The 25,556-nt window shown below is 35.6% G+C and overlaps 1 protein-coding gene across 1 annotated transcript in view; it reads left to right on the top strand.

Annotated features, from left to right (window-relative positions):
* Positions 1-25,556, top strand: part of RNGTT (RNA guanylyltransferase and 5'-phosphatase) — a 337,641-nt gene that overhangs the window by 140,892 nt on the left and 171,193 nt on the right. Inside the window, exon 12 of the mRNA XM_027856106.1 lies at positions 15,186-15,254. Within this exon, the coding sequence (XP_027711907.1) occupies positions 15,186-15,254 (69 nt within the window). The remainder of the gene's footprint in view (positions 1-15,185; positions 15,255-25,556) is intronic.

Raw genomic sequence — 25,556 nt, 5'->3', positions numbered from 1 at the left:
AGCTTGGCTTGTGCCCACCTTTCTGATTTTGCACGTACTCTCTCCTACTCCTCCATACTCCTTTCAGCTGTCTTAACCTACTTGCTATTCCTCACACATAACACTTGCATTTCCTTTCTCCATGCCTGTATTCTAGCTGTGTTCCACATTTGGAATGCTTTTCCTCCTTACCTGCTTCTCGTAATTCTTGGTTTCCTTCCAGACTCAGCTCATGTTCAGCCTTCTGCAGAAGGCTCTCCTCCTCCTTCTCCCAGCTTCCATGTCTTCCCCTTGAAGGTTACCTTGTATGTATCGTGTATATCATGATTTATGAAAATGTTGTTTTCCTTGTTAGAATGTGAGTACCTTAAGAACTGTTTTACTTTTTTTGGCTAGGCAGTGGGGTTAAGTGACTTGCGCAGGGTCACACAGCTAGAAAGTGTTATGTTTCTGAGGCTGCATTTGAACTCAGGCTCTCCTGAATCCAGGGCTGGTGCTCTATCCACTGCACCACCTAGCTGCCCCTGAACTGTTTTACTTTTGCTTTTGTCTCCCCAGCACTTAGAACAATGCCGGGTATGTCCAAAATACAGCAGGCACTTAATAGTTGTTTACTGTTGAGAAAATATTCTGTGTAATTTAGAGATAGAGGGAAGGAAAGAGAATAAGCATTTATACAGTGCCTATTATGTGCCAGGCACTGTACTAAGTGGTTTTTTTTGTTTTTTTATTTTTTTTTTACTACAAATGTCATTTTATTTGATCTTCACAACAACCCTGCAAGGTAGGCGCTATAATTATCTCTATTTTACAGTTGAGGAAACTGAAAGAAGCAGAATATAAGTGACTTACTCACAAGTGGCTGAGGCTAGATTCGAACACAAAAGTCTTCTTGATTCCAGACCCAGTATTCTATCTATTGCGTCACCACCTGGTTCTTGAGACTGGACCAATAATTTCATTACTATAGGGAACCTCAGGGTGAGGAAATTAACTCTACCAATACAGAGTGCCACCTTCTATGCAACTTATGGTTTTGAGAGTTGATTAAAGCACTGAGAGTGATTTTCCCAGGGTCACACAGCCAGGATGTGTCAGAGGCAAGATTTGAACCTAGCTAGTATTGACTTTGAGTTGACTTTCAGTCTGCTCTGCCACTCTGCTTCTTTTACTTATTAAATCTTTTTTTTTTAACGTGTACTTGTTTTCTAACCTAATCCAATACCTAAAATTTATTATTTATTTTTAATATTCTTTTCTTTTTAAATTTTGAGTTCCAAATTCTCTACTTCCCTCCTTCCCAAACTCCCTTACTTACTGATAAAGCAAACAAAAAGATAGCAGATATACATCATTTTCCTGCAATAGTGTGGTATCTGTATTGGTCTCTGGCCCCAGTCGACATTTAGGGAACACATTGGACCTATCTGGATGCCAGTCCCCATTGCTTCAGGCAGACCTTGTGGATATACACACTTGCTACTTGATGATACCCAGACCCTGTTCCATCTATTCCTCAGTTTTCTGATGTTCAGTTTTACAGCACAGTATGCTACCACAATACAGTTCTAATCAGAGAATACTTCTGGTTTTCTGAGGTATAGAGAGTGGTGGGATCTAAGAACTACTTAGAGAAGTGGTTTTTCTCTGAGCTGTTATTTGGCTTGTATAAACCATCTAGAACATGGTGGCTGGTGGGAGAGGGCGCTGCAGAGTAAGTTAAAGACAAGAGTTAGTCTTCTCTGCTAACAAGTTGTTATCCCATTAGGCTTTTTGATGTTTTAGGCCCTGGAGACAGATGAAATGCTTTATCTCTTGTGCATAATTTCTGTTTTGAAGCAGTTCAAGAAGTTATCAGGGTTGGAAAATATATCTACTCTTCCATGTTGTTGGCTGTGTGTCAATCTCAGCTTATATTAATTTTAAAATTTTACTTAATAACATTTTAGACTTATTTTAGTCTTCATTTTATCTTAAACCATTATTTTCCAAACATTTTGTGTGCCTTTATTGTCAATGTTTTGTCATATTTCTTACTTTCTATCAATTTACATTATCCTTTTGTGGTCAATACCTTTCTTATTTCTTGTTTCATGTAATTATATAAAGTACTAGTCACTAAAGTACTAAGTCACCAAAGAAGATGCTGTATAAGTGTCATTACATCCTGTATTACATCTAGTGTTAACTTTGACAAATCCACTAGTTTTAGTTGTAGTAATTTATCAGACCTTCTGTGAGATCTTTCAAAAAGTTTTTAAATGATAAGTTCATATCCCGATCAATTTAACTATTACAAGTGAAACTTTCATGAAATCCTATTGAATATATTATTAAAATCCAGGTGATTTGATGTCTGCTGTTTTTACCTTTATCTGGTAATCTTGTAATTGTATCTGGAAAAAAGCAATCAAGAAAATTGTGATTTTGAAGGAGGATGCTTCCTGGTTCAAAGAGATTTTCCTGCTCATCCCACTTTAAAACTCCTTCGAAGCCTTGCAATAAAATTTTCTCAAATTAAGATGTCTTTCTCTCACTTGTGAAAAACATTTGAAAACATCTTAGATAATTTAGGTAGAACTGCCTTCTTAAAAAAAAAGATCGACAATGAGAAATACCTAATTACTTCCTTGATTTAGTAATGTAGACATATTGTCAAATTAAGCTTTAAGACAGCACAATATGTTTTTTATTTTGACACATTGACTTTAATACAACATTTCTAATTTTCCCATGCACATTTGGTCCAGTATATTCTTAAATTGTTCAGGATTGCATACATTATGATGATTATTAGGTTTAGTGAAGGTGTTACAGTAGAAGAGTAAACTAGAACACTTTGAAATAGTAAATTTTAGTCTGGAGGATAGTATCAAAACCAAATTACTTTGGAAAATTGTAACTAATTTAGAATTTATTTTTAAAAATCAGATATGTGAAAAAGTAAAAGAAAAGGATCTAAAATAATTATAACATCATGTTGGAGTAATAACAAAATATCAATTTAAAAATATCAATATATATATAAATAAATCAATAAGCATATCAATTTAATATTCTGACTAATAATACAATAGACTATTTAAGAATCACACATGTCCTCCCCAAGTGGGTCAATGTATTCTGCCTAGTCATTTGCAGTGGGTGTGTAGTTAGGAATATTAAGACTTGAGGGAGGCCTAGAAAGAATCAGGGTCTTAGAACACTGTTATAACAATTCTCTTTTCAGCAATTTTGCGATCAAGAGCTTTTTACATTTCAGTTCAACAAACATTAAGTGCCTACTCTATGTAAGGTGTTATGGTAGGTACTTAAGACACATGAAAATAGTCCCTCCCCTTAACATTCCATTTGGGGGGAGTGTATACAGATGTATACGTGTATACAGATAAGTCTAATACATAATCAATTTAGGGGAGAAAGGGCAGGTGTAACTTAGGGGCACAGTGATGGGACTCCATCACAGGGAGACAAAAATTCTGAGAAAGACAGATGCAAAAGAAATCCTTTTGGGAAATGACTTGAAGTACTTAGGAGAACATAGTCCCATTTGTCTGGAATATAGAGATTGTGAATGGGAATGTGAAATAAGACTGGAAAAATAGATAAGATATTGATGGTGGAAAATCTTAAACCTCAGACTGAGGATTTTTATGTTTTATTCCATAGAAAATGGGAAACCATCAGAAGTTTTTGAGAAGAGGGCTGATATAGTTAAACCTGTTCCTTAAAATGACTTAAAAAGTCTGTATGGAGAGTGGATTGGAGAAGAGAGAAATTGAAAGCAGGAATATTTAAACTATAACAATAGTCAGAAGAAACATAAAAAGACAAATATAAGCAAGCAATCATAAGGGACTAAACTGTTTACATTCTAATATGAGATTATATATGTGTCCCCTCAGGGCTCTTTTATCATCAGGAGTCACTGAAGGAGTCTAATTAGGCAGAAGGTCTAGGTGTGGTTCTGTTATGTTCTGATGATCTTAAAAGAGGAAAGTTAAGGGAAGGGAAGAAGAATACCTTGGAGGGGAAGAGCAATATATTAGAGGGAAGAGAAAGGGGAAAGGAAGGATAGAGAAAATCATCTCACATAATTGGGTTACACAAGTAAAAGCCTACACAAAGAAGGGGAGGAAGAAGTGACTAATACCTGACCCTCTCTCTCAACTGAACTGGACAAATGAGGGAAAAATATAAATATTGTGTTAAAATTGTGTCTTGTTCTGGTCCCCTGACCAACATCACATCCTTTCTAGTCAGTATAGTAAGTTTATAAGTACCATTATAATAGGGCAATAGCAGGTAATAAGATTGCAAAAGGGCACCTGGAAGTAATCTACAAACTGTCTCAAAGATCAAAGAACCATAATTTACAAATTGTATCATATATTAAACGAAACTCACATCTGGTAATATATGATGAACAGAAACCATGTAGATGTGGGTGCTGCTGTCAGGCTTTTTGGTGCTATTAAATGTAAATCCCAGACAAATTCCAGACCTCCATAGTCCCAGAATATAAAAAAGGTCCTGATAATGTTGAAGTTTTACCAATATCTTTGAGATGACCTGGTGGCACAAATAGTAGTTGTTTGTCTTAAAAAAAAAAAAGAGACCTCAAACTCCTGCTCCATCCTGACCCCTGTACGCCCCCCACCCCCCCAACACTCTTTAATCTCCATTGGGTCCATGCTTCCTACTGCTGCCAACTCTAAACCACAGTTAAGTAAGATATTCTCTGCCTCTCCTCCCAACCCACTTCCCCATGATGCCTGCTTTCCTTCACCATTCCACTCTCTGTTCCTATGCCATCTCCCTCTGTACTTGTCATCACTTGTCTCTGTACCCTCTGTAGTTATTGAAGTGTGATTGCTACCTACTTCCCACTGCCAATCATAGTCTTTTCTGGCGAGTACCCAAAGAAACAGGCATGCTTATCTCCCATTTCATAATTTCATAAATTATCAACTCAAACACACACACTTGGGTACGGAAATGCATTTCACTCAACAAGGAAACAAGAGAAAAGACAAAAGAAAAAGGAGGGTAGATTAAGGGAGGGATTAGTCCTAAGCAAACAAACAGAAAGGACATACAAAAATATTTATAGTAGCTTGTTTTGTGGTGGCAAAAATGAGCAGTTGCTGAGAAATGATGAAGGGGATGGTTTCAGAGAAACCTAGAAGACTTGTAGGAATTGATGCTAAATGAAGTAAGCAGAACCAAGAGAAAAATTGTACAGAAACAATACTGTAAAGAAAAACAACTTTGAAAGACTTAGGAACTTGAATAAATGCATCAACCAACCACGATTCCAAAACACCAATGGTGAAGAATGTCACATATTTCCTGATGCAAAGAGGACAGATTCATAATGCTGAGACATATTTTTTGGACACAGCCAAAGTGGTAATTTGATTTGCTCGTCTATACATGTTTGTAATAGGAGCTTTGTTCTTACTTTTTTAACTGTGGTTTATAAAGGAGAGAGAAAAGGCAGATTTTTATTGGCTGGGGAAAATTATATACATATATATAAACAATTTAAACATAAATTTAAAAAAATAAAGTTAACAAGAAATCTTATTAATCTTTATCAATTCTGAAACAATCTTCATTGTTGAAATCTTTTTGCTCTGTTATTATCTAACATTTAGCAAGTTTCAAAAGTATGCTATCATCAGCTCAGGAAAGAACATTCCCTGAAATTAGTTATAACAATGATAAGACCAAAACCAAGAATGTATTTTGACTAATTCAATTAATAGAAGTGCCTCTAGTTCACCTTGAATTTACCTCTGACTAGGTGAAATCCACAGAAAAAGTGGTTAAAAAGGAAGTGAAAAGTTTGGTATTAGTGTTTTGTTTTTCTTTTTTGATGAGTCAAAAATGGGTTGCCTATACTCTGTACCCCTATCTAATCTTGAATATGGAATTTTGTCTTTGTTTTGAACCCTGTAAATTCTAAGTAGAAAATGCCCTGGATCAGATTTTTCAAAAACTAGGTATAATTCTGTCTCTTTAGATTTCTCTAAGCAGATATTTTTACTTAAATTAATAAACTTATTTCTGACAAACTTTTATTCCAAAGATCATAATATATTTTATGTATCTTTTCTTTTTCTTAATTTAAATGTTATAATTAAAAATAAGATGTCAAATAATCAGAGTTAAAGGAAAAAAATGACCACTTTAATGTGTTACCTTGTAGATGTCCTAAAATTGTTCAATGAATTACCACTTAAGGATAATTTCCAATTTTTATAAAAGCTAAAATTTTGTAAAGAATTGATGAGTTTTTGTAAACTATTAAGTGTTTTTCAATAGTATACCCATTTTAATATAGTGAAAGAAAAACTGAATGACTTGGTTGATTGGTAATGAGAAATGCAACCTTTCACCTCATGATTACTGGTTCAAATATTTTCTGGGTATGTAGAAATTAGAAAATCATTGACCACTTGACAGCTGTTTAGTGACCTATAGTTTATGAAATAAATTGTTGGCTTTGGCCAAATTTCTCGTGGGCAGATGTTCTTTTCACATTTTGTGTCCCTATCCTGAATATAAAATGACCATATATACAAAAATAGATGGGTTCAGAGAAACCTCTAAGGTCCCATTTGGCTTTATTTCTAGGATCTTACAATCAGAAATGCTTTTACCCCAGGAGGAAGTCAGTTTAGACCAGGATTAAGATGTACCCAAGGGTCTTTGTAGAGGAACTCCTGTTTTGTTTTTTTTTTCTTGTTGTAAAGTTACTTATAGACACAAGAGAGTTTGTTTTTCTTACTGAGAAAGCATGTGGACATTTCTGTATATTTAGATTTACTTTATAAGAAATAAATATTTATTATTAGAATTTTGATTTAGGATAAGTGTTTTGGGCAAACTAGAGGAATATATTTGTTTATTTTTCCCTCCTAACTTCCTTTAGTTGCATCACTGAAGGTACTGTTAACACCTGCACATTTAAACCAAGGGAAAGAAATGGGCTTAAAAATCTCTCAAATTTATTTTTGTTACCATTTAAAATTTTCCAAATAGTTTTAAAAAGTTGTTAAGCCCCAAAAGCTGATAGAGTGACAAAGGCGATGTGTGGTGCAGACTACTGCCCCCATCATAGATTTATCTTCTCCTTGCTAAATATTTGCATTCAACAAAAGCACCTGTCTTGACTACCAGAAGACTTGATGTCAACAGATTAGAATGTTTCTTGGAGTGGGACTAGTTCATTGCTAACTTGGAGGGAAAGATGAACCAACACACGGTTGGTAACAGTAGAGCAGAAAAGGAGTGAGCAACTTTCAGAGAGTTGATATACAGCACAACATTTATTTATCTGAGCCAGAACATTTGCAAACATCAAGATTGGTTTGATGAAAATGATGGAGAGGGGCAGCTAGGTGGCACAGTAGATAGAGCTCTAGCCTTGGAGTCAGGGGGACCTGAGTTCAAATCTACACTTACTGGCTGTGTGACCCTGGGCAAGTCACTTAATCCTGATTACCTCACCCCCCCCCCCAAAATGATGGAGAAATTCAGAAGCTGCTAAAGGAAAAATGAGAACTCTGCAGGGTTTACCAACAAGATAGTTCATCCATATTTAAGAAGGCAGCATTTAACTCCATTAAAAGTAAAGTGCAAGTAAAGCTTAGAGAGATGCAGGATTCTTGACTCAATAAGAAAACAGATGAAATTCAGTTTCATAGTGATAGTAACAATCCAAAGTGCTTTTATGATTCCCTGAAGGCTATTTATGGACCAACAACTATGGTGCATCTCAACTACTCAGTGTTGATGGAGCTACAGCTGATTAGTCATAAGATCATTATCCTGGAGAAATGGACTGGACACTTCTGTAGTGTTCTCAACAGACCATCATCAATCAGTGCTGAAGCCATTAACTGTATACCTTAGGTAGTCTTCAGGTAGTAGTCTTCCCACTGAAGAAGAGGTTTTTGAATGCCATTAGGCTCCTCTTATGTGTTGAAGCACCTGGCACTGATTCTATTCTAGTGGAGATTTACAAGGTGGAGGGTCCATTGCTCGTACAAAAGCTGACAGAAATACTATGGATAAATTCACTTATCTTGACAGTATCCCTTCCAGGGATGTACACATAGATGATGAGGTTGACATATGTATTGCCAGAGCTAGCTTAGTGTTTGAGAGTCTCTGAAGGAAAGTGTGAGAGAGAAGAGGTATTAGACTGCCTACTAAACTGAAGATATGCACAGCTGTTCTACTGACTTCATTGTTGTATGTCTGTGAAACCTGGATAGTATATCAGTGCCATGTCAGGAAACTGAATTGCTTCCATTTGAATTCTTAGGAAGATTGTGAAGATCACTTTGCACGATTTTCAAGCTTAAATGCTAAGCATTCAAACTCTGTTACAGAGAGCACAACTTTGATGAGTTGACCATGTAGTTTGAATTTCAAATGTATGTTTGCCTAAAAGACTATTTTATGGAGAACTTATGCTAGGCAGGTGCTCACATTGTGGTGGTCAGAAGCAGTGGTACAAAGACACTTTCAAGGTCTCTCTGAAGAACTTTAGAATTGATTGTGAGACATGGGAGATGCTGGCCAAGGACTGCCCAGCATGGTATGCCTGCATCAAAGAAGGCGCTGTGCTCTATGCGTGAAGCAGAATTGTAGTGGCTCAAAAGAAACATGAGATGCACAAATTTAGACATCTCCAGTCCAAATGTTCATATGGGCTATTTGTGCCTGATCTATGGTGGACCTTCCAAGCCCATATTAGTCTGATCAGCCACAGTCAGATACACTGTACCTTGACTCTAACATAGTGGTATCATTTTGGTCCTCTTTCAGAATGAAGGAACAGCCAACCAACAACCAACATAGATCAGTTCTTGGGTCAGCTGTAGTATAAAACTGAGGCTTTGGTTGTTCTGTTTTTATGACTTGGGAGGTTTACTTTTAATCTATAATCACTTTCCTACTTCAATGTCTTTTGCTAGGAAATCTCTGGACAGTGATTGACTTAGATTCTCCAATCTGTACTGACTGATAATGCATGACCATGTCTTTGCTATGCAGTTTCCATGGTTTGGGGTTTGTGAAAACCCTTATATTGTTTGCCTTCTGAGCCAAGGTTTTAAGAATTCTCCAGTCTGGTTTGATAATCTCTTATCTTTTTCACTTAACTCTTCTGAGGAGGGGAGTTGTGAATCTGGAACAAAAAGGTAGCAAAAGCAAAAGAAGTATATTAAAATATTTACAGCTGTATCTGGTTATATGTATAAAGATTTGCACCTGTGCAAACAGGCTGTCTTAATATAGACATTTCTTTTCACTTGAAATTGTTTCATACAGAAGTTTGATAATACAGTAACAATGTTGGAAATCATTAAACCATGCTTATTGAGTTCACCACCACATATTTATGTTATAAAATCTCAACTGACCCCCTGCTATAGCAAGACAATTCTTTTATTGTATGCGCGCGCTCTCTCTCTTTGTGTCTCCTCTCCTTCTCTCCCTTCTCTCCGTCCCTCCCTCTCTCCTTCCCTCTGTATCTGTCTTTGTGTGTGTCTCTCTCTCCCTCCGCTTCTCCCTCTTTCTCTTTCTTCCCTTCCTCCCTTTCCTAATTGATTCACTATCTCACTCATTAGAGTGACTTTTCCAAACCTTTTCACCCTTTTTTCATATTTCTCACTCTCTCAGCCAAGAACCCTGCCTCATATTTCTTTTTTTATTTAAGTTTATTTTCATTCACCAGTTTTCTGACTTTTCTAATTCCCCTCCTCTGACAAAGGAACAGAAACTAAACCCCTGTTATAAACATATAATCAAGCAAAACAAATTTCCAAATTGACCATAAACAGTAAGTCATTCTGCATTCTAAATCTTTCACCCCTATCAGGAGGTTAGTAGCATGTTCATCATTACTTCTCTGGAATCATGATTGTCATTATGCCGATCATAGTGCCTAAATCTGTGAAAGTTATATGTCTTTTTAATATTGTTATCAACATCGGTTGATATAAGTTTTTCCAGGTTTTTCTGAAACCATCTTCTTCATAATTTCTTACAATGTAATAGTATTCCATCATATTTATATACCATAACTTGATTAACCATTCCCCATTTGATGGGCACCTCCCCCAGTTTCCAATTCTTTGCACCTCAAAAAAATCTATAAAAATTTTTTACATCCTTAAAGTTTGAATTTCTTAGGACTCTCCTTTATCCTACCTTCCTTCTAGTCAGTCTTCTGTTTCCTTTTTATTTTCCTGTTGAGTGAAATCAATTTTGTACTTAATTGTGCGTGTTTGTATTCTTCTATCATTTGACCAGTTCAGATGAGAATGAATGAGATTCAAGTGTCTGCTGTTTCCCACTCCCCTTCCTTCTTGTACATATAAACATCCACTTGTTTGATAATTTCCCCTAACTTTCCTCGGAAACCCTTTCCCCCTCAGTGTATTTTTTATTAACTTTCTTTCCGATCATCCACATAATAGAACCACACTTAAGCCTTCTGTCTAATTAGACTATGAACCCTGATAATAGGTGTGTGAGGGAATACCTGATATAATCCATCTCCCCATGTTAGAATGTAAGCAGTTTATTCTTATTTCATCCTCTGTGATTGTGTTTATCTTTTTATTATAAATTTTCTCTTGGCTCCTGTGTTTGCAGTTCAGATTTTTTACATAGTTCAGTTTTCTGTTCATGAAGTCCTCTTTTTCATTTAAAGATCTTGACTATATGTAGCTATATTTCCTGACTATATCTTCTTGATACTTGAATTCTTTCTCCTTGACCTCTTACAGTATTTGTTCTTTGATGTGAAAGCTCTGGATTTTGGCTTTTCTATTCCTGGGCATTTTCATTTTTTGGATTTCTTTAAGGAAATGATCAGTGGATTCTTTCTGTTTCTATTTTGTCCTTTGGATCTAAGAGATCTGGGCAGTTTTCTTTAAGGATTTCTTGAAATGATGTCTAGTCTATTTTCTGGTCATGCCTTTCAGGTTTGCCTTTTCAATGCCTTTTCAATAATTGTTACATCTTTTTATCTCCTTGATCTCTTTTCCAGGTTGTTTAAAAAAATTTTTTTTTTGCTTTACATCTTAATTTTTTTCATCTGTTCATTTTGTTTTAATATTTCTTGTTGCATCTCATTAAAGTCTTTGGCTTCTATTTGGTCCATTCGATTTTCAGGAAGTTTATCACCTTTGAATTTTTCTTCAATAGCTCATTTCCTTTCCATTTTCCCTCTCAAACTTTATCATTTCTTTCATAACAACAATTTTAACTCTTAAAAAAAACTTTAGCTTAACCCAGAATTCTAGTTGAATCTATTCCCAAGCTGTTTTCCTTTGAGGTTTTTAGTTTATAGATGTTTTAGAGTCATTCTCTTCTTCTTGGTATGTATCTTGAGGGTCTTTGTCACTTTAAAAGCTTTTTATGGCTGGATTCTTCTTTTTGTTTGCTCATTCTGCCAGACTTTGTACTGACTCTGTGTCTTTCATGCAGCTGTTTTCTTGGGTATTGAGTGTTATACTATTCAAGGATTTCAGGAATAGTTCAGGACTTAAAACTTTTAGTGTTTGCCCCGATCAGGACAAATCTGATTGTTGTCCCCCCTTGTCTGAGCTATAGAAGTTTCTTGCCTTACTTTGAATCTGAGCAACAGGCCTGTGAGCTTGTATCCTTTGGAATTTCAGTAAAATGCTGTTGGCCTCAATCACTATCAGCCAGTTGGAAAGCTCTGCTGGTTCAGAGTGACTTTTTTTGGACTTGAATTCTTGCTCTGGCTTTTCATCTGCAGAATTAAGACTAGAAGTTGGAACTGAGACCTTACCCTTCTCTTGGAGTTTGAGCCACATAGTTGCTGCTTGCTCCTGAAATTTTCTTTGCCCAATACACAATCTAAGCCTGCTGATCTGGAATATTACCGCTGAGCAGAGATTCCCTCTCCTCCTGTTTCATCCTAGAACTGGGTAGTAAGTGACAAAGATGCCAGTTGGCAACAATTTCTGCATGTTGTATGAGGCTGCAGTGCACAGATATGGATATGCGACCTTATCTTGCTCCAGATGGCCTTATTCCTTTAGTCCCTTCGTGCTAGAATGCTTCATATGACATGCTCCTACTTAGACTGTCTCTTCGGTGTCTATAGATTTCTCTTTCTGCTTATGTTAGCTTGATCTGGAAAAATGACTCATTGTGCCTTTTTCTTTAATTTTATGATCAGTATTTGGTTTAGTGCATTTTCTAGGTCTGTTTGGAGCAATTGTGGGTTGGGGAGGTGAGCTTACTATATCCTGCTATTTTGCCATTTTGGCCATTGTCTCAAATGTGATGAAAAAATTGAGAACATTCATCAAGAACTCCTTTTTCCCTCCTCATCTAATATCATCGAGATGCCTTCTGCTACAATCTCCTTCACCTTTGTCTCCCATGAAGAGATGGCCTTTCCCTTGTCAAGATAAATCCCTTTTCATGCACAAGTGACTCCATTCCATTCTGTCATCTACAGAAGATTACCCCCCCCCCCATTACTCCCACTTTCTCACTTATATTCAGTCTTTTCCTATGTACTGGCTATTTCCCAGCTACCTACATACATAACCTTGTCTCCCTTATTGTCAGAAACATCCACTTGATCCATTTATCCCTGCTATTTTCCTGTTTTTTCTACCATTCTTGGCTAAATTTGAAGAAGTCTATAATGGATGCTTCCACTTCTTTCACCCTCTTCGTAACTCTGCAGTCTGATTCTGACCTTATCAATTAACCAAAACTGCTTTCTCCAAAGTTACCAGTTATGTCTTAATCGCTAAATCGAATGACATTTTCTCAGTCCTTATACTTCTTGACCTCTTTGTAGCCTTTGACAGTGTCCATCACCCTCTTCTCCTTGACATTCTTGTCTCTTTTGATTTTTCTGATGCTGTTCTTTCTTGGTTCTTCTCCTATCTGCCCTTCTTTAGTCTCCTTTGCTAGATCTCATCGAAGTTACTCTCATTAACCTTGTATATCCTATAAAGCTTCATCTTGCACTCACTTCTCTATTCCTTCTATATTCTTTCACTTGGTGATTGCATTTTATATTTCCAGTCTTAGGGTTTAACTGTTCCTGGGACAAGAGTAGGCACTTAATAAATGTTTATTGACTAACTTGCATTTTTTATTAGCTGTCTCCCCAGGTCTTGAACTTTCTCCCTCCTTATCTCAGCTTCCTGCCTTCCCTGGCTTCTTTCACATCTTTGCTGAAGTCCCGCCTTTTGCAAGAAGCTTTTCCAAGTCCTCCTTTATCTTAGTGCCTTCTCTCTGAGATTATAATTCATGTCTTCCTCTGCATCATTCTTATGTTTTCCCCTGTTTCTCTGAGCTCTTAATATTCATCATTCCTTATGATCATACCAGTAGCATTTCACTATATTCAGAATTTGATTAGCCTTTCTCCAAATGATGGACACCTTTATTTCAAGTTCTTTGTTTATTTTTGAAAAAATGCTGCAATGAGTATTTTAGCTTAGGTTTCTGCTAAAGTCCCACTTACTGCAAGAAACCCTCCTTCATTTTAGTGCCTTCCCTTTGAGATTATCCCCAATTTATCTTGTACAATGTTTTATTTGTACATAGTTTTTTTGAATTTTGTATCCACCATTAGACTGTGAAGTTGAGAGTGGGGACTTTTTTTTTTTTGTCCTTTCTTTGTGCACTTATCTCAATGCATTTAACTTGGTATATGCTTACTAAATGCTATTTGACTTGTTGACATCACAGTTACTGAGTGTTTGAGGTCTTCCTAACTCCCAAGTTCAGCTTTTTATATCACAGTTCTCCTCCTTTAGTGATATCTTTCAGTTAGAGAATCAGCACTAATGGCTGATTTGGCACTCATTTCACTATAATTCATTCTTAGTATTCAAGAGAAAAATCCACATTCTCTAACTTGGCATTCAAAACTCTTCACAATCTTCATTTTGTTTGACTTACCCACTCACTCTTGCTCCTTTCTCTCTGTTCATTACCAGGTGCCTTTGTACATGTTGTATTTCTAGAAACATCACAGTGTAATGGAAAGACTGCTGGACCTGGGTCAGGAAAATCGGAGAAAAAAAAATCCTGCCCCAAACAGTAGTTGAGTGACCATAGTTGAGTTACGTGACTTAACATGTCTCGGTCTCCTCTTGTATAAAATATGAGGAGGCTGCGCTTTATGACTTCCAAGGTTCCTTCTAGTTATGGATTTCTGGTATTTCATGCAAATATAGATTTTTTTTTTTGCCAGCTAGTGGTTTCCTTTCTTATAGTTTCTACGTTGATTTATTTTTGTACAAAAACTTTTTATTATGTTTTTTAATTATTTTGTTTGTTTATGATTGCCTTTATACGTTTTTTGGTTAAAAATTTTCCTCCTTGTAGTTTTGAAGCTTTTTGATTTCTATGAAACAGTGAACTGCTTTTGGTTGTTCTTGATTTTTACTTATATAGTCTCTTTCCCTGATATACTTTTTTTTTTGGTCTTTTAATCAGTTATCAAATAATTTTCTTCTTTTGGTATGGACCTGATTGTATTTTTAGGGGGTGAGGAAGACTGCCAGTGAGGAAACTTCCATTATTTAAATCATTGCCTGCTTCGCTACTTAGAGTGGCTTGCTCAGTATCACATTACCATTCAGAGGTTGGACTTGAATTTAAGTCTTCCTAATGTTGAAGCCTACTCTTTATCCATTACTCTACATGTCCTCTTACCAAATTATCACTTGATGAAATAATTTGTTGTCTAGTAATGTATCCTTTGTTCCTACTTCTTTTTTCCATTAATTTGCTTGAAATGTTTGACCTTTTCTTTCTTCAAGTGAGTTTGTTATTTTGTGTGGTTATATATTATTCCCTGCTAATTTGATATACACTAAATATCTCTTGTCATTTTTATCCTATTTTCTTTTGATTTTCTCAATCTACCTGTAGTATTTCTCCAAAAAAATTTTCAATCTTAATCATTATGGATCCTATTTTATAAGTAAGTTCTATTAGATTTTCTGGACCCTTAACCATTAACTACATTAAGAAGGAACAATATGATCTAATCTAATCATATAGTTGGCTATTTTCTTAGGATTAACAAAGCTAAGTAATGTCATCAAATTTGTTTTTTAATTTTGTGTTTTCTCAGGAATATTTGCCTTTTTTTTTTTTTTTTTTTTTTACAGCTTCTTGAAGGAAGTTTTGCTCGAGAAGTCAGTCATGAAGTAGATGGACTTATTTTTCAGCCTATTGGAGTAAGTTGAAACATATATTATTAAAATGTGTACTTTTCTCAACATTTTTAAAAGCTAATTTCATTTAATGGTTTTTGTTGTATGTATATAGTCCTATTAGTAGTAATTAATCTGTAAAGAATTATTTGCAGATACTTTGACTTTCATGGCTTGTTTTTTAATTGAAGAAGTGTCCTTACAAACCATGACAAAGCCATAAGATTAGGGTGATTTGTTTTCTGCTAATATGTTGTATTCCATTTGGCACTAATCCTATCCTTCATTGTTCTCTACTTTCCCTTTCTTCTCCATGCCATGAACCTATTTGGTTCTTGTTTAGGGTAAGGTGTATCAAACTCCATATCCAGTTTTATTCTAGACCAGGGGTTCTTAACCTTTTTTTGTGTCAATGGACAGACAGAACCCTTTGGCAGTCTGGTGAAGTCTATGGATCCCTTATCAGAATAATGTTTTTTAAATGCATTAAATAAAATACATGGGATTACAAGTGGAACCAATTATACTGAAATACAGTTAACAAAATATTAAAAGAAAAAAAGGCTTACAGACATTAGCGATAGACTGAAGTGACTTTGGAGCCAGATCTTGAAACTTCTTAGCCTGAGTCATTGCTCTTGATGAGCCATTTGTGTGGTATTCAAGCATATTTCAAACATGTATTTATCTATTATAGAATAAATAAGACTAGCTATAATATGATGTGATGTGTAGATATTAGCTGGGTTAAGTATTTACTGTTTTAATATTTTAAGGATACATGACTTATAACTGTAAGTAATGTTATCAATGTAGATTTCAACTTCATGGCTGGTCTTCATGAATGTCTGTGGCCAAAAAATTCTTTATCTAGTGGTTAGATTTCCAATGATGGCCCACTCTAAAGTTAACTAATAATTCTCAATGCAAAACAAATGTTGCTGGGGGCTATGCTGGAAGTTTAAACAGCCTGCACTGTGCCTGTACTCAGGGTTACATTTACATCTCCAGAAGATTAATTAGAGTGAGGTGGAATCCCCTTAGAAATGGAGTAGATAACTCATCTATGATTTCAGAGATAGGTCCCAGGAGTTTCAGCACATAGGTGTTAATTGACGACTTACTCATGATCACAGTGTTAAATAAATGTTTGAGGCTGAATTTGAAACAATTTGAATGCCTGTTCCTGACTCAAAGCCCATCTTTTCATTATGCTTTAGCTACTTTTGCTTTCTTTACTAAACATGAAAGAGGTTCTTGTATTTCCAAATCAGGAAAGGTTTTTGTGGATTGAAAATAATGGATTATCAAAATGGCTTTTGCAACTTTCCTCTGTCATGAAATTTTTTAAAATTAAATTTTAATATAGCTACCCAAATTTTCCATTTGTGATGCTGCAGTTTTACAAGGCAGCACAATATTCATAAATTTGTCAGAGCAGCAGAACACCTCCTCCCTTTTTCTCCCATTTCCTCTTAAACCTAGTGGTTGGTACTTTAATGTGAAGGACTCATTTGCATAACTTTATGACTCTTTTGTTTTTTTTTTTCTTCCAGTTTTCCTGTGTTCCCTTTAGATGAAATTTAGCAAGCCTCCTGAGGAGAGCTTGTTTTATAATTCTTGTCTCAATCTGGGTTTATACTTCCATGGTTTAGAAACTGAATCAAATACATCATATTGTCTTGAGTAAGGACTAAGTTGGTGTGAACTCCAGGATTCATGATTACGTTAGTGGTTACCTTCACTGTCTCATTAGTGTACTCCTTTACCTTCTCCCCAAATCCTCTCAGAGGTGCACAATGATTAGAAAGAGAAGAACCTGTGTGAAATATGGTCACTTGAAAGATGCTGTTCTCTCCAGAAACTAATAATCCTATATCCTTATTGGCAGATGAGCTTAAATGTGTATTGGCTCCAAATTGAATTTGCTTTTGCAAGTAGCATCTTCCTTTTAAATTCGCATTATAAAACCATATATATGTACACATACCCAGCTATATGTGTGTATGTGTATATAAATATGTATAGCTGATAGAAGGAAAAGAATAGCTAGTTGGTCCCTTACTTTCATGAGATGCTCATTTTAGGTGATTCGTTTGTTTATTATGGATCTTGATGTAAATGTTTTCAGTAAAGTAATTTATTATTTACTTAGATATAGCATTGCCAAAGAAAGGCCTTCTTTAGAATCTTTTGTTATTAATTTTTATATTCTGGAGAATCAGCATTATAACATGAGAAAGGGTGAGGTATTTCACTTCATAAATCAGTGCATCCTCATTCTTCTGAATGTTGGTGTATGATGTAGAGATTCAGTAAGCAAGATTTAATGATAGTGATATTTCCTCCAAATATTGAATGGATATTTAATTAAATAAATTGAGAACATTAATAGACTTCTGTTAAATTTAAAAAAAATAGAAAGTTTAGGGGTGGTGCTACAGATATGGAATATTGTGTGCACCTTCAGATGAGTCGTGGTATTATTAGTTTTGCTTAATTGTTTTCTTTGTTACAAGAGACCTTTCATGTCATTAGGGTAATTTTTAAATATTTGTAATGTAAAAACAATGTACATTGATAAAACTTTAAAAAAATAGAAAAAAAATGTTGAAGGCTAGGCTTGAGCATCTTAGTTATATATGTTTGAATCTCCTTGGGATCTAGATTGCCATGAGAAAAGAAGAATTAAATCCTAATTGGATAAAAGTTAACATAGTTCCTTCTCAACATCATGTTTTCATAAGGTTGGTGATGATATTTAGAGTTTTACTGCACAGATATTCAGTACATGGTGATTCTTAGGCATGTATAGCTGGAGTGATGAGATAAAGAACAGATTTTTTTTCCCTTTAAATATATGATGTTTTAGAAACAAAAGTCTTTTGTCTGAGCTGTGGGAAGATCTAGGGTGAGCTAGCAGCAGAAGGGGCAGATTCTGCTAACATTAACTTCCTGTATCTGTATAAGAGCTTCAAGAGAAATTATTATTTGTCAGTCATTAAATATTTATTAAGCATCTGCATTGTTCCTAGCACTGTTCTAAGTGCTAGGGTTACAAAGGAATGTATAAGATAGTTCCTGTTCCCAAGGAGCTCACAGTGGAGACAAAATGTAAACAACCAGATACAAACAAGTTATATGCAGAATAAATTGGGAATAATCAACAGAGAGAAGGCACTAGAATTAAGAGGGATCGAGAAAAGACTGCCTGCATAAGATGAGATTTTAACTAGAACTTGAGGGAAACCAGGAGGCAGAAATGAGGAGGGAGAAAATTCCAGGTATGAGATAGCCAGTAAAAATACTTGGCATTGAGAGGTAGAGCAAGGAGGCTAACGTCACTGGATGGAAGAGTAAGTGCCAGCTTCTTAACAGAGAGGGTCCAGGAATAAGCCATAGGAAACATGAGGAGGGATAAAAGGTTTTAAAAGAGCCACTGTTGTGAATGGGATAATGAGTTAATTTCAGAGGTGTAAAAGGATTTCCTTGCAGCAGTGAGGGCCCAGTTGAGGTTATATAGCTTAAATTTGTAGTGATCCAATAATGGTTTTGTCATTCTCATTGTCTCCAGCATCATTCAACAGCATGCGTATAGGAGGGAACACAACATTGAAGGACACTACGAGATAGCTTCACATGAAATTTACCAACTGTTTCTTTACTTACCTGTATTTTTATCTTCCATTTTCTGAATAGTCTTTATTTCATGGCTTTGTTGATGCTACTTCTCCGGGACCCTTTTTTTACTGGATCGGAAGCAGATGCTAATTGCCTTCTTAACTTCTCAATTTTCATGAGCGTTCCATACTCTGATCAGGAATATTTTCTCTTTATATAGAGATCTGTTATACACATTTCTAAAGGGATTCTTGCTTGCCTTGAACCTTTTGTGTTTTATTTTCTGCTGTTTAAATAAGGACCACAAACTGTGATATCATTTAATAAACATTATTTCCATAACTACCCTGTATGAAATCAGGAGAAAAATTCTTTCTAGTCATTTCCACACCTTGCCACCTTGCTTATGGTATCCCTCCCTGTATTTCCAGTTCTCCTTTATGTATCATCTTTTCCCATTAGAATGTCAGTTCCTTTAGGTAAGAAACTGTTTTGCTTGCTTGTATTTGTATTTCTTCCTCTTATCACAGTGCCTGGCATATAGTAAGCACTTAATAGAAACTCTTTTGTGAGATCTTAAATATATATTTAGAAAGTGCCTCAAAGGCCATTTAGTCTATTCCCCTCATTTTCCAGATGAGCCAACAAAATTAACTGCAGCTTATTAGAGAGCCAAGGAGAACAATTTAAAGGTCATTCCAATTATGAGGATATCCCATGGGACAAATGTTATAGAAGTAGAAATGATAAGACTTGACAACTGCTTGGATATGTAGAGTGATGGATACTGAAGAATCAGAATGAAATGCTAAGTTTGTGAACCTTTATGATTCAAAGAACTGTGATGCCTTCAGCAGTGGGGAGTTTGGAATAGGGATGGATTTGATCAAAAATATTAATTTTTTAACATGTTGCTTTTGAAATACCTATGGGAAATCCATTTTGAAACAGCCAATAGATGATTCTGTCATACAGACCATTATAAGGGCCATGATGGAAACCTTTTCAGGTTGGCTTGTTCTGCAGTTAGTACTTTAATTCCATATCCTTCATGATGTCATGAGGCATTAAGGTAGGAAGTAAGTAAGTCAAGAATTTGATAGGTACTTAATAGGTTCTTGTTGACTTGAAAGATAATTTCAGCAAACATAAATAAAGTTAAATACACATTTGGACTAAAGGTTTTCTTTTATTATCACTAGAAATAATTTAGCTGGAATTATTTTTATCTTTCAAGACTATAAGTATTTTTTCATTTTTTGGTTATTCTGTATTTGACAAATACCTACATGAATATTTCCATAAACAAAGAACAGGAAGAGGATCATATATAAAACAATATGTTATATTCAACTTTTAAAATTATTTAATAAATTTAACACATTTCAAAACTGTTCTGCCTATGGCTCCCTCTGAACTCCTTTCTGCTCTCTTCTGTGCATTTTAACCAAAGAATCATTTATGTCTTTTCTTTCTTTAACTTCTTTTTTTATCACTATCATTAGCTTAGCTGTCTCCTTTAGTTCTCTTTTATGCTCAAAATAAAGCAAACACAATTTCTCTCATAATAAATATGCCTAATCAAGCAAAAATAAATCCACATGATAACCCAAAATGTTTCGTTCTGCACATTGAATCCATTACAACTCACATGAGTTGGGATGTATACTTTATCATAGGTCCTCTGGAAATGTAGTTGAATTCTTACTTCTTTCAAAGTTTTTTTTTCTTTACAGTTTATGTATTGTATACATTTTTCGTCTTGCTTTGCTTACTTCACTCTATGTCATTTTATAAGACCATATATATTATTAAAATAATTTTGGAATAGTGACAGAAAATTTGTTGAAGCTTTGACTCATCACCATTGGCAATGGATTATGATGGCAGTTTTGTATGGTTTTTAGTGAAAATGAAATGACAGACATGGAATTGTATTAAATTCCTGGAATAATTTTCCTACTTAATATTTAAGTTTTTCTTGATAAGTATTTTAAGCATATCAAACAAAATAGCTATACTTATATCACCCAATTTAAGAGAAATTCCCAATACTTATAGGCTTTCTCTTTCTGATAGCATAGGAAGGAATGAAGAGAGGAAGAGAGGGAGGGAGGAAGGAATGGAAGGAGAGAAGGAAGAAAAAAAGGAGTGAGGATGAATTAGGAGCTTCTGTGCCTGGTGCACTGTCCTAAGTGCTAGAGATACAAGTTTTAGGGGGAAAAAAAAAGACAGTCCATGCCCTCAAGGAGTTTACAGTCTAATTGGGAAAGAAAGATAACACAGAAAAGAAAGCTGAAAAGTAGTGGTGGTGAAGTGAAGGTATTAAGTACAGGGGCATGAATTTGAAGTCCAGAGAAAGTCAAGAACAGAGCCAGGAGGAAAAGGAAGGCAAGCCAGCTTGGGTTGCTCAATAAACTGGAGACTCTTATGAGGAACTTTCCAGAAAAAGGGAGGGTTGACCTTTGCAGAGGGATATCTTGGGGTAAGGCAATGGGGGTGAGAGGCTGTTCCAGGATGTCGTAGCTTCAGGAACTGAGGGAAGTACAAGGTTGAGCCTGAGAGTAGAGGGGACATGGTTTTGAAGTCCAGAGAAAAAAACAAATCTAGAACGCAAAGAAAAAAGAAGTCCTTTTTTTTTTTTTTTGACTGATACAAAGGATTCTCTTAAATTTAATTCTTTAGTTCTATTGAATTTCTGGTTGACTCTTTCTCTTGATTGGATAAAATTGATGAAAAGTGTTGGATTCAGTGAGTTCCTGCTGGCCTCCAAGGTACATGTGTAAACTAAACATAGGGCAGTGTCGAGTAAACTCAGTAAATCTTCCTTGGCTTAGAAGGGGCCACATCCTGAAGTTGCTATTGCCTGCTTGCCCTTTGCTTTCTTTCACCCATAGTTTTAGAGTGCATTTGCAATAACCTTACACAAAAAGGCCAAGGAAACCCTTTCTTGGTATTTTGTTATCTCTGACTTCTGTTTATTGGTGTTTTCTTTGGGAAAAGTTGTATTTTTATTGTGACAGGATGCTTTAGTAACATTTCTACCTTTTTATTATTTAAAATAGACAGAAATTAGCTGTTGTTTAACCTGGAAACAGTAGATAAAATTCATAGTTCTTTTGTTGTTTTTTTTTCAGATCTGCACCATTCCTGGTATTCCCAAATGTCATGCTATTGTCTTAGGTACCTAGGTTGTTGATGTAGTAGAGTAGCACAGTAAATGCTCCATACTGATCCCTCCCCTCTTCTGCAGGTTATGGAATACTTGCTTTGTGGTGACAGTGATGTATGTAAGGTAAACTTGTGAGTTATTTTAGGTTTGAAATCAGAAATAATTGCTAACAGTTTTTGCTCCAAAGTAGAAAGGGTGGCTTTAGTGGGTATTGAGTTCTCCTGCACCAGAGACCTTCAGATAATAGCTATATGAAATCTTGTTGGCAATGTTGCATTAGAGATTTGGTCAGGTGTGGTTTGGATCTTATATCCCTTTTACTTCCTAGATTCTGTGATTTATTTGTTTATAAAAGTAAGAATAATTATACCTCAAATTTAATTGTGTCATTATTAAGAAATTTTAAAGATTGTGGAGCATAAAAGTCTATTCTGTAAACATATTAAAAAATAACATGTGCTTCACTGTACTATTGTCAGTTAAAGGAACAAAAGATAAGCAGAGAGAGATGATCCTGGGTGTATAAAGGTAGATTAAAAGAGATGGAGAGGGGTAGGTAGGTGGCTCAGTGGATAGAGCACCGGCCCTGGAGTCAGGAGGACCTGCGTTCCAATCTGTCTTTAGACCAAACACTCGACACTTACTAGCTGTGTGATCCTGGGCAAGTCACTTAACCCCAATTGCCCGCCCCCTCTCCAAAAAAAAGAGTGATGTGAAGAGACCATCAGATGAGTTTATAGCAGAGAGAAGTAACCCTTCCACTTTTTGGGAAGCATGAGTAGTGATAAGGCAAAGCATTTAATGTGGACCTTGAAGAAGGCAATCACTGATATTAATAATCCTAAACTGTTTCAGTTTGCTGTGGTTTGTCTTTAAATATCCTATAAAGTGCACAATTAATTTATCTCAATAGAATATGAACTCTTTGTGGCCAGGGATTCATTTTTTATCTTTATACCCTTATTACTTTTTGCACATTGTAGATACTTAAATGTTTGTTGAATTGAATCTCACCATTAATATTGATTTCAGGATAGCATATACAAGACATTTTCTTTAAATACATCCTTGTAATTTTGAACACACTTTCTTTTTGATTAATTAGTTTCTTGGCACTTAAGCCTCCTGTGTGTAGAATTGATGCCATATTCACAGATGGCCATGATTGTATATAGTCAAAAGACTATGTATGTAAAAAACTAATGTTGAGATAAAATTGCAGAAAGAAGTGCAAAAAAAAAGTTAAACTGACTAAATACACTTAGAATTAATGAAGAAACTTCTGTGAAGTGCAGAAATGTGTAGTCATTTGAAGCAAAAGGTTTGTGTAGAATTTAGGCAGTAATGTGAATTATTTAATGAATGTTCCTCTTGATGAAATCTTTAAAACCAACATTTGCAATGAAATCTCATTACAATTGTGTGCTATTATGAACCTATATATTATGTTAATTTGCAAGCTACTATCTCGCAAGAAAGTTTGTGGCTCTTGATGTAGATATTCAGTGAAATTACTGATTTTTTTAAATTAAAAAAAACAAAACAAAACATCTCCGCCAACTGTGAATTAGAATAGGTGATTTCGCAGTCGATTTAGGAACCTTATTTCTACAGATGGTTTTAACTTTTTACATAGATGATGGAAAAATCTTTTAAAAAAAACAAATTGCTAAATTTTCACTGAATGTCTTCATCGAGAGCCACAAACTTTCTTGCAAAATAGTAGCTTACAAATAAATGCAATATATGAGTTTATAATGGTACACAGTTGTAGTAAAAGACTTCATTGCATACCTCCTAGTTATACATTTTGGTGATTTTTTAAAATGAGGACTTTTCTATCATCTATGTAAAAAGTTGAAATGATCTGCAGATCGACTGTGAAATCACCTATACTAATTCGCAGATTGACTGTGAAATCACCTATACTAATTCACAGTTGGCAGTAATAAGTTTTTTTAAATTTAAAAAATGTATTATTAGTAGGTTACATAATAAATTTGGAGAACAGAAAGAAGGATGAGCTTTGCTGAGAGTTCTCCTCATTTCCTCTTCCTCTTGCTTCCCTCAGATAACTTCTGCCACTATTTTCCTCTTTACTCCAAAGTGATTTTCTAAAGTATCAGTTCTACCGTATCACCCCCATACTCTGTAAACTCTGTAGTTCCATATCACCTTCAGGATCAAATGCAAAGTGCTCTGTTTGATCTTCAGTGACTTTCTTAACCCAGTCCCCCCATCTGTCTAGTCTTCTTACACCTTACACCTCCCTCCCCTGTACTCTGTTATTCAGTGACACTGGCCTCATTGTCATCCCACAAACAAGATAACTCCTTCTCTTGGCTCTGGGCATTTTTTTTAAGCTATCCCTTGTATTTTTCCCCATCTCTGACTCCTGGCTTCCCTAGATTCCTTCAAGTCTCAGCTAACATTCCATCTTTTACAGTAAGCTTTTCCCAAACGCTGTTAATACTAGTGTCTTCTCTCTGTTATTTATTTCCTATTTACCTATACGTAGTTTATTTGTACATATTTGTGTGCTTGTCTCCCCTATTAGATTGTGAGCCTTCTGGGAGGGAGGGAGGATAGGACTACCTGTTGCCTTTCTTTGTATCCCCAGCACATAGCAGAGGGCCTGGGCACTTAATAAATGCTTATTGACTGACTGATCGCTACTTCACATGAAGTGACTCTATTTTGCCCAGGGAAACTCTTCTACATGTACAAGTGATCTCATTATGTCCCATCTCCCTTTCTACTAGCTGCTCCCTAGTGCCTCAGACATACCCTATATCCCCCATCATCAAAAAATCCTCACTTGATCTATCTATCCCTACTATCTAATCCCTTATGTCTCCTCCTTTTTGTGGCCAAGCTCCTTGAGAAGGTAATCCGTGATAATGACTTGCTCTCTTCTTAGCTCTCTATAGTCTGGCTTCCAATCTCATTGTTCAACCAAAACTACTCTCTTTGAAGTTACTAAAGATCTCTTAATTGCCAAATCATTCAGTCTTTTCTCAGTCTTCATCCTTCTTGATCTCTCTCCAACCTTCAACACTATCACCCTCTTTTACTTGATGTTCTCTTCTCTGTTTTTAGTTAGTACTCTGATCAGATTTTCTTCCTGTCTGAAAATGGCTCCTTGTCATCTTTCTTTTCTGGATTTTTATCCAGGCACATCCACTAATCCTGGTCCCTTTTTTCTTTTTCTATATTATTTTATGTGAAGATCTCATTAGCTTCCTTAGGTTCAATTACATCTCTGGGTTCCCTTTCACGTCTGGGATCGAAATTAAAATCCTCTATCTTTCAAAGCTCTTCATAACTCCCTAGCACCTCCCATTTTCTATTGTTCTTACACCTCACCTTCCTGCCACATACTCTGTGCTCCAGTGACACTGGCTGGCCTCCATGGTATTCCTCTCACAAGACACTGCATCTCTTGATGCAGGGTATTTTAATTGTCTGTTCCCCATGCCTGAAATCGTCTACCTCTTTGTCTCTGCCTCTTGGTTTCCCTGGCTTCCTTCAAG

Source organism: Vombatus ursinus, unplaced genomic scaffold (genome assembly GCF_900497805.2).
Source record: "Vombatus ursinus unplaced genomic scaffold, bare-nosed wombat genome assembly UNPS02000582.1, whole genome shotgun sequence".
Taxonomy (NCBI): Eukaryota; Metazoa; Chordata; class Mammalia; order Diprotodontia; family Vombatidae; genus Vombatus; species Vombatus ursinus.
This window is presented reverse-complemented; position numbering and strand designations above follow the sequence as displayed.